The 10,310-nt window shown below is 42.5% G+C and overlaps 1 protein-coding gene across 4 annotated transcripts in view; it reads left to right on the top strand.

The window, feature by feature from the left end:
* The first annotated feature begins 266 nt into the window (after positions 1-266).
* PPFIA1 (PTPRF interacting protein alpha 1) overlaps positions 267-10,310 on the top strand; it is a 54,037-nt gene continuing 43,993 nt past the window's right edge. For 3 of the 4 annotated variants that reach the window (XM_082282902.1, XM_082282903.1, XM_082282900.1), the window contains exons 1-2: positions 267-1,482; positions 2,593-2,856. In XM_082282902.1, coding sequence (XP_082139028.1) covers positions 2,593-2,856 — 264 coding nt within the window. In that variant the 5' untranslated portion in view covers positions 267-1,482. The remainder of the gene's footprint in view (positions 1,483-2,592; positions 2,857-10,310) is intronic. The other variant, XM_082282901.1, reaches the window with a different exon arrangement.

The following is a 10,310-nucleotide window of genomic DNA, read 5'->3' as shown; positions in this document are numbered from 1 at the left end:
TCAGCCCTCAGCGAGCACGCCTCCCGCCCCGGGACTCCGCTGCAGCTTTCCCGTCCTTTCCTTCGGGGCGGGCAGCGTGGGCGGCGGCGGTATCGCTCACAGGGGCAGGCAGCGCGGAGCGGGTCTCGAACCCGGGTCCCCGGCAGCGGGGAACGGGCCAGGAGCGGCCGCGCCGCCCCGCGCGGTGCATTGTGGGCGCCGCACTGATTTATGCGGGGCCGCGGAGCGCGCCGGGAGCGGCGGGAGGAGGCGGCGGCGAGCGGGGCCGGGAGCGGCGGGGCCGCGGCGGCGATCGCGGCTCTCCGGGAGCGCAGCGCTTCTGCCGCCCCCTGAGGCTGCGGCGGCACCGCCGGGCGGCCGGCACCACCCACCCGGCCTCAGCCGACCCCACGCCGGCCACCACGGACGTGGAGGCGGCGGCGGCGGGCGGAGCCGGGCCCGGCCCGAGGGAACCGTCCCGGCGCGGCGGAGCCCCCGGCGCTCGGTAGGGGCCGGAGGGAGGGCGGGCTCGCCGGGGCCTCCGCGGCCGGGCTCGCTCCGCAGGGGCTGCGCGGGGCCCGGGCCGGCCGCGCTCCCGGCGCCGCTGGGGCCTCTGGCGGGGAGCGAGCGAGGCGAGAAGGGAGGCCCGGCCCGGTGCTCCCCGAGACGGGCGGGGGGAGCAGGAGAGCCCCGCGTCCTCCGCCCGCAGCTTTGCTAGCCCGGCCCTCCCTCCGGGAGCGGCGGGACCGGGCCGGTGCCCCCTGGAGCTGCTGGGTCCTTTCTTTCCCCGCTGTCGGCTGCATCTCTCGGTTGCGGAGCATCGTCTGCGGGGCCGAGCGGGTGCGGGACACGAGCAGAGGAAACAACAGGTCTCGTTCCCTGCTCGCCTTCCAAAGCGACGCCAGCGCCTTGCTCTTGGGATTATAAATGTTTGAACTAAGACCCAGGGAACTGGAAGGAGAGCCTCCCGTTGGAATTAATAGAAGAGAAAAGGAGGGAGGCTTTTCCAAAGCCTCTACAAGAAAGCTCGTGCTGTTTTCCCCTGCTGTCCGTACTCTCTTTAATAATGCGATTGTGACCTGAGTGGAATTTATGAGCGATGAACTATTGAAGCTTGTTGCACCTCTGCATCGGACTACATTTTTGGTTTTTTTTTTCCTCAGCCCATGATTCCTCCATCCCAGCTGTTGCAGGACCTATGGGCCAGTAATAGAGGAATGGGAAGCTGAGACAGTTTATTTTCACATTCTTCTGTGCCGGGGACTTGGCGAGTTAGCTGAAGCTGCTGCTTTTTACTGGATCTGCTCTTTCCTCGGCAGGTTTTTCTTTTTTTTTTTTTTTTTTCATGTGTTTCGATTAAACAGCCATTGGACTGGAGCTGGATGGATGCTTTGCAGCCCAAAAGGTTTTGGGGGATAACAGAAAACTGCTAAAACAGAGAAGAACTGGTGCTGCAGGAAACGTGGGGCCTGTTTTCCAAGCCTTTTTGTTTTATTGAGCAAGGTAAATAATGTAGTGATGAAAATTCAGGGCTTATCGTAATCATGCATGAAAATCTTACAAAGCGCTTCAGACCGTTCCAAGACTTTCAGTGGATTGAGGGACCCACAGTAAGCCTCAGAATGAATTGTTCTTTTAAAATTTTCGGCTATGAGTGTGAAATTTAAGGCTGAGAACAAAAGTTAGTGGTGCCTGAGAGGTTGGGGGCACTACTTTTCCTGATTTTGCCTTAAGTTCTTGCAGGTTTGTGATTTTGAGAGGGGTTGCCTGAAGAACTTTCTTGGCAGTTCAATGTGCAGTAATTACACGAGTGGGGTTTTTCCATGCTTTTTAAAAACTTGATGCCTTAGCTCTGGGAGGGATCTGTTAGGGTCTCTGAAGGGTGCTCCCAGTTTACAGTGTGCTCACTACTAGTGCAGTGCTCCCATTTGCACCGGTAACTGTATTCATCCCCTGCCTTTAATTATTTGTGCCTACCTTTACTTTTGCTGTCCATACTGAGAGCTACTACTACTTCATAATGAATTTTTGGCTTCTTGTCTTCCTTCACGTGTTTTTATCTCCCGAATTGCACTGTTTGGATTTACCACTCATTTATATACATCACTTTCACTACCATAAACCTTCTACAGCCAACACAAGCTCAAAGTACTGTTTTAGATACAATCTTTGTACGTCTGAAGCAGTGGAAGAAGCAGATAATGATTCCCAAAATGTGCAGTGTAATGAGTTACTGGGTGAAGTGTATAATTTTTGGTGGCAGGCTGCATGCCCTATCTTTGTTGTTTTTTTTTTTAAAGATCTCAGCAGCAGTTTACTCCTCACAAAAACATAAATCCATTAAAATGAGGTCACAGTTTGAGACGTAGCTGCAAAAATCTGGTTTTGCAAGAAGTCACAAGATTCTCATTATGAAGTGAAGCCTTGATTAAGTTGATTGTGTACCTTTTCTCCACTCTTAATGAAATAGTGGCAAACACCGAGGTGCTGGCAGCCTTTGCTGATGCTATTGTGGGGAGAGCCAAGTGGGTATTATGGACAGTACTCAAAGTTCCTGTTTAGATTTGTTTGACCAAAATTTCTGGCCTGTGTTTTGTCTCGTTTTGTTTCAAGATGATGTGTGAGGTGATGCCAACCATCAGTGAGGCCGAGATTCCCGCCGGGGGAAACGGAGGCCACGGTTCAGGTTCCCCATTGCAGTCAGATGCTGATTCCCACTTTGAGCAGTTAATGGTGTCCATGCTGGAAGAAAGGGATCGCCTGCTGGAAACACTCCGAGAAACTCAGGAGACGCTCGCGCTCACCCAGGGCAAGCTGCACGAAGTTGGCCATGAGAGGGATTCCTTGCAGAGGCAGCTCAATACTGCACTTCCACAGGTATGGGCATTTGGGAAGGAGGGGATTTTTCAATGGTTTTTGTGTTCTTTGTGGTATTTTGTTGGCTTTTTGTATGTTTGATTTACTGAAGAGTCAGGTCGTCTTAGGGGAAGATGAATCTATCCTGAAGGATCTGTTGGTGCTTGCTCTCTTTGAGAAAGATGCAGAAGCAAGGAAAGCAGGGAAGAGCAGTCCTTTTCCTCCAGTCTGCTTTCCCAGTTTCTGGAATTTCCTTGGCTTAGCATAAACATGGAATGGTGTCTACATCCTTTTGTGTAATAGAACTTGATGGACTTTCTTCTATCACTAGTACGTTTAAAATGCTGTTTCTAATTGCCTGATTCATTCATGTGCTTAAGAATTAATACCTGGTCTAGTGGGAGGTGTCCCTGTCCATGGCAGGAGGTTGGAGCTGGATGGTCCTTAAGGTCCCTCCCAACCCAAACCATTCTGGGATTCTGTGAATTCCATACAGACCATTCTGACACCATTACGGACTTTGATTTAAAAACTTGAAGACTGCTACCATGTGAATGCATGCTGAGTTGTCAGTGTCAATAGAGAAGTCTGAGGGTGTTGTTTAAACCTCTTCGGCTACTTTTGAAAAGTCTGGATTTGGTTTTTGGGGAATTTTTTTTGGTCGTGCTAGGAGTTCCTAATTAGTGACTTGTGGAGGATGCACGTGGCCTGCAGTGCTGGGTTTGTTACGTAAGGAACGTAGTTAGGAAAGGTGATTGGTGTCTACAGAACTCGCTGGGTTTTATCCATTTGAGTTAAAAATAATTCAGCTGGACTTTGAACATGTTGAGAAGCATTTGGCTCTAGGCAGAGCAGGGGCTGCTTTCAGGTGCTGGTTAACTGTTGACAGCCTTGTGCTTTCTAGCCTGGTGGTTGTTGTCCCAGGCGTGTCACAAAGATGCTGTTACTTTTACAAACGTTCACATATCCTTAAATACTGTAGTTACTGTTTATACCCTTTCACATGGTAGTGTTAAATCCTTCTGTTTCACTGCTCTCATTATAATGTCATCACTGCATGACTCTTGGTATGGTAATTGGTGCTGCTAATTACTGAGGGATAGAAACTAAAATGTTACACGTGTTAATCTAGTTCTGTTACAATGATGAAAATCAGAAAGGAGAAGTTTCCAACCTTTGCTGCTGTCTGTGCTAAATCGTGTGCTGCAGGCAAAAATCATTCTTTGTTTTTTTGCTGTAATAATTGTGGCTTCTCCTGAGCCTCTGTGTCAGGTCTGCTACATTAATGGAGGCCATTACCACTTGCATGACCTGCAAACTGTTAGACCTGAGTTTGTGGCTGAGCAGAATTGTCCCAGCTCTCAACCCAGCTGTTCCCCTTTTGCCTTTTCAGTTCTCAGTTTTCCTTCCTGAATCTAGTAGGCTACTTGCATATAAACATCACTTTCTAAACATATCTGGAAGATTAATAAACACTTCCCTTTTTCAAGAATGCCGTAATTGCATGGTTTCATGTGAAATCTGTTGGAAAAGCAAGTCAGTCGAGGGAGAAATTCTACTGCAATTTTATATAAGCATACAGCAGTGTGTGGATTTTTGTAGATTGCTGGCAGAAAATACTGTTTTCATGCAGTGGAACTGCTGCTTTTGTCCTCAGTGGTGCTTAGCTCAAGTGACTGTGGTGCTTCCAAAAACGAGAAATATTTTCATTATCATTGCTACATCAGAAGTAGCTTCTGTATTGGGCAGTTTTTGTTGTTGTTATGGTAGAGTCAGTTACTTCATGGATGTAAATTTTGATGAGGCGAAACAGTTGGGGTTTTTTTTTAATTCTAATATGTGTTCACTGTCAAAACTTTATGGTGACTAATATTTGAAACTATTCAAACTTTTTTGTTAATTATTTCAAGCTGAGCATTCTTTTGAACTACTGCCTCAAGTGACCCGTTATTTAGCTGTGGATTTCAAGGAGGGTAAAGTCAGGATACCTTTAAATTTAATAAAATAACAACTGTGTTATATTTTTTCAGCAAAGGAGGGATAGTAGTATAGATTTTAAGTTTTTGAATCGTAGTAGTTGTTTTCAATTTAGGAGATCTGCAAGGTCAATTTAACTAATTGTACAAAGACCAGTGTAATTTCCTGAGTTACTAAATCGTTCTGTAACCAAAGTATTATTTCTTTCTCAGACTTGGCTTGTAAGAAGTCTTTGTAGTTGATTTTAGACTACTTTATCTTAACAAGTATTGAATGGAATTGTTTCTATGTGTGCTTTTCCTGTGGTATATGTATATTTATCTGAATCAGCCAGTTTTATACCATTCTGTTGACTGATGGAAAGTCCTGGTATAAAAGCAGGGATGCCAGATTGATTTCTTCTATACCAAAACTACTCTCCTGGTTTTGCTATGAAGGCACTCAGTTTCTGATGGCATCCCTGTGCTTAATTCCTTACATTCAGAGTTTCTGTGTGTAAGAAGAAAGCTCATACTGGTGTGTATATAATTAGTTTCAAAATAGCAAATTAGTATTTTCACCTCTTGATTTCTAAGAGTAAATGCAGTTTGTCCTGCAGCAGTGATGCACATTTTATGGTTACAGAGGAGCACACACTTAGTGTGGTGAGCAGCTGGGAATTCAAGGCATCAGTTCTAGCTCCACAAACCTGGGACAGCTATTTAGAGTAAGGCAGCTTTTGTGGATGTCTAATTCACTGAGAAGACAGCATTTTAATCTTATATAGAAGTGCTTTATCTGTTACATTTACTCAAAGTGAAGCTGACTTTTTCTGGGTTTTTGGTGTAGACAGCTGGAAGTGAAATACATCACCACTGCCTTGATAAAATAACTGCATTCTTGGCAATGCTCTTTGTTTTCTGGGAGTTCCCTTCTATTACAGATTACCCCAGTCAAACTGTACTCTGACCTTGGAAAGTGAGCTTGAGGGAATCGAAGTGCTGTGCTAGAACTTACTTTTATTCTTTCTGGAATTTTTCACAGAAAAAAATGAACATTAACTTTTTACTTGAAGAGCTGTGTGACATAAACACATTCAGTTATGATTCTAATTATGGCCTTAGTGGATTTAATTATGCCTTTTATGTGCCTTTAGAGTGCATTCTACAAAATTCAAGATTTGTGTGCTTCAAATTTATAAATTAATCTGTAAAACTGTATTTAAAGGTTAAATTTTGAACCTAAGGTAGATGAGACCGAAGTTACTACACTTCTTGCTAAGTGTTGTAGGCCAGGGTTCATTTTGCTGATAGAATTTCATGTAGATGTTTTCTGTAAATGAAAACATGATGCTTGTTTTGGATGGAGAAGACAGGAGTTTAATTTCCAGTGACTCTGGTGCCTATCACAAATAAAAGCATGCTTGGTGAATTCACAGCAGTTGTTATCAGGATGAAAATGTTAATGTGTATGTTAATTTTATAAGCTGATAAATGCAATACAAATATGCTTCTGTAACACTTATTAAGATCCATCTTAATCTTGCACCTCTGATCTTTTGGTCTTAAACTTACCATGCCATATCTTTTTCTGTACAAGGTAAGCAAAATAGAAGGTTAAAGTAAAAGTTGCTTTCTATCCATAGTAAATATTTTATCACTACTTCACACTGCAGTTAAAAATGGTGCATGTCAGTTCATAGTTGTATTCAGTGAAATTCAGGTATGTCCCTATAGAATGATGTTCCTTAGACAATCTCAGAAATACTCAATGCCTCACATGTAAGAAATACCAGAACACCTAGCCCAAAGGCTGCCCTGGTATTGTTTTGAAATGATGGACTTAAGGATTTAGTTGCCACTTTATGAATAGTGGTATTTGGATTTCTTCCAGACAAGTTTTGAGTAATACAGGATGTCATAAATGAGGTTTTGAATTGTACCTAATATGAAGAACACAGTGGCAGAAAGCACATTAAGCAAAGGCCTTGCCAAACTCTGCAGCAGCTGAAATTTCCTCAGCACTTCAAGCACAGCTCCGTTTCCAGCATTCCCAGATGTTCAGCCCCGAGGTGCCATAGCTTGCACTTCTTACTCTGGCAGCAGCTGGTGCTGACTTCTGAGTAACAGCCATTAATCTCAGCAGAGTGTCCAGGAATCCTGGAGGTGCCAAAGGGTTTCACACGGCTGTCAGAGCAGGCACATCCTCTGCTTTTCCTGCCCCGTTCTGACAGCAAAGATGAACAGGACTCTTCCTGTTGCATTTTCAGACATCTGTGTTGAGTTTCAGTTGCTAAATCCTACTTGGCTCTTACTGTTAGTAAATTACTGAACAGATTTGGCTTCACACTAGTTTAAGTCAGATGGTGATAGGAATTAACATTCAGAATTCTTCACTGACTATTGGTAAACCTCAGCTTCCCTATTTCTTTCAAGACATAGAAACAGACACTTTTTGACCCAAACCTTCAGAGTATGAGTTTATCTGAAAGAATGCTCTCTGTTTGGGCAAAAAGGAGTAGTTACACTTAAATAATGCAGTGGAGTACACTGAGGACTGAGTCTCCAGCATTGGTTCTTGGTTTCTCATGTGGATATGCTGGGGTTTGTTTATTGAAACATCCCACCCCTGCCCAGCAGACATCTGTTTGCCTATTGTTAGCAACGTGCTGTTTATACTGTGCTTTTAATTTAGGTTTGCTTATTTATAAATAGACCTTTTAGCTAGATTAAATTTGGAATTTATTTTAAGTTTCCATGTATTCGAGGGTGAATTTTGCTGCTGTTAAATTTAGGGTGAAATTTGCTGCTGTTTTACCACTTAATGATATTCCATCCATCCCCTTAATAAGCAGATTTGATGAAGTCCGAAACTCTTGTTTTTTATTTTCCTTAGTTTATTTGTAGGAAGAATGTTTGGTGACTGCACAGAAATGTCTTCTATTTGTTTTTAACAGTGGCTGATGCCCTGAAACAGGAGCTAGTGATTGTTTTTCCCTACTCTTGTGCTGCTGTGGACAGATGTCTGACAGTGGGTTTATTAATGCTTGGGGTGCTCTAGTCTAACCTGCAGCCTAACAAGCAGGCTGTATATAAGGTGAAAAGAGCTATAATCAAAACAAAGTATTTAAAAATACGTATTTAGAGCCAGGGGAACATCACATATATACTCTCATCAGTGTTTGCTTGCCTGTAGCCTCTGGTACTACAGGCAGTGTCTTTAGGTATTCAGAGAATTCTTCCTCTGCTGCCTTTAATTTTTTTCCTCCATTCTTTCTAAGAGTGTAACTAAAAAGGGCTTTGAAGATGTTTGGTAGCAAGACTTAAAGATTCGATGTGGCTACATAATTGCAATTCCATTAAAAAAAAAAAAAAACTCCTGGCTTTTTTTAAAGATAAATATGAATTAAGAGCACAATTCCCTGCCCCTTTACAAATTCTTAGTGTTTTAATGTCCACTGGGCTGAGACTTTGTTTCATCCTTTCTGTAATTTGTTTAGGAGAGTTGAATGTTGGTTTTATTCACTATGGGTTCTGATCAGAGAATTAAGAGGACACATCGTGTTTTAATAGATGTAGGCCCCTTATAGTTAGGAGTGTTGTCAGAGACCTTGAATCTTAGGAAAGAACATTTTAAGTGCCTATTAGTAACTTTTTCTTCCTCTCCCTGAGTTAGCATTGCGTTTCAGAACTGCATTAATATGCTCCACAATTGAATTTGGGGATTTAGTTTTAGTTTTCCATTTTTAAAGGAATATGACAAAGGTCTTTGTGTAAGCTGCTTGTGGCAATTTAGGCAGCTTAAGTCACTTAAAGTCTGTAAGGCTGACTGGTATCTGTTGACGCATATTAGAAATTACCATAATCTCTTGTGTATATGGATCTCAAACTGCAAATACTGAGGAGGGATAAATTTGTGTTGTGTGTGTCAGGTACTCTGGGTGCTCATAACTTTCCAAATGTCTTTTTTTTTTTTTTTTTTTTTTTGTAATCCTGCCTGTGGGTTCCCCAAGTGTAAATGTAATGTAATTCTTGCCAGGAAAAATGTTTTCACATTCTCTGGGCTGGAAGAATTATTATTTTGCTACTGAATGGAGTGAGTTTTTTATTCAATTTGACTTTTTCACAGAGGCACAGGGAAGAAATATTTCCACATTTTGGAAACTCCAGATGATTGTGTAGGGAGCTGAATCCATATCTGTAGGTCATTTGAGGAGATTGCTCTGGGAGTTTGGATATTTAGACTTGGAGGAGTGTGATTACAAGTCCAAGGTAATGCTCACTTTATTTTGATGTGTTGTTTTTCTCTAAGATGATGTGAGTAGTTGGTTCACTTGTTTTTTTTGCCCATGACCTTTATCTGTTTCAGACTTGACCTTTGGTTTCAGTGAGCTCTGCTGAAAATCAGCTCCTTTCTCCTCATCAGCCTGACAAGGTTCTGCAGCCTGTTCCTACAGAGGCCAGAGCTGCAGCATTTTTCAAAAGAGAAGCTTTGTTGCTTAATCTTCCCTTTTGAGACTGTTCCACAGTGGCCTTGAACTTTGCTCGTGTGTTTACACTCATGTCTACTGAGGATATGGTTTTTGAGGATGGTTGTGAAGATCTTAAAGAGGAGTATAATTTTGGTTGGATCTGAAATATGCCATGGCTATTGATGGATATATATAATAAGAGCAGTCAGCATATTCCTGTAATTCATCTGTCTTCTGGTTATGTTTTCAGAAAGATAAATATCTAGAATTAGTCTTTTGTTTTACGAATTTTTTGAAGTGCACCAAGGTTCAAGTCCATGCTGGGTGGAGCTCTGAGCAACGTGGTCTAGGGGAAGGTGTCCCAGCCCATGGCAGAGGTGAACTTTAATGTCCCTTCCAACCCAAACCATTCTAGGATTCTATGATTCCTTAATGAAAAGATCCTTACACGAGCAGTATTGAGCATAATCAGGGTATCTTCAGGACAGATTTTAAACAGGGACTTGTTTAAAGGGCAATGTGGAAAAAAGCTTGAGAAATTTCATTTGTGACCTTTTGAGTTTTGTTAAGGAGAAAAAAAGAACTTCTCTTTGGAAAAAATGCATTTTTTTATTTGTTGTGATAGGAAAGTGGGCAGCGCTTGATTTTATTTTTCAATTGAATTAATTTTTTTCTCCTTTTTTGTTCTTTTCCTCTGTAGAACAGTAGTCTCTCTTTGGGTATGGTCTGAGCCATGCTGTGTTTTGCCTTACTCCTATTGCTAGTACATGGCAGAGTTTGGTATTCAATTGTAGAGAAATATTCTGAAGCACAGTGCTTCAGAATATTTTTTAATCCTACCTCTCATATAAATGCATATAAAATTTGGTTCTATACACTTAAAACATTGTTTTTAGAGGCATATTTACCTTTTATATAGAATGGCAGGGTAGATAATCTGGTAAAAATGAGTAAAGCTTGGAGATTGTTAAACACTCTACTGTTGAGAGAAGTGAGATTTGGATTTCCCTACCTCAGATTTACAGAACAGTGCACAGTATCAGGATTT

Source organism: Coloeus monedula, assembly GCF_965178545.1.
Source record: "Coloeus monedula genome assembly, chromosome: 6".
NCBI classification, from domain to species: Eukaryota; Metazoa; Chordata; class Aves; order Passeriformes; family Corvidae; genus Coloeus; species Coloeus monedula.
The sequence above is the reverse complement of the archived record's forward strand: the minus strand, read 5'-3'. Positions and strand labels throughout refer to the sequence as shown.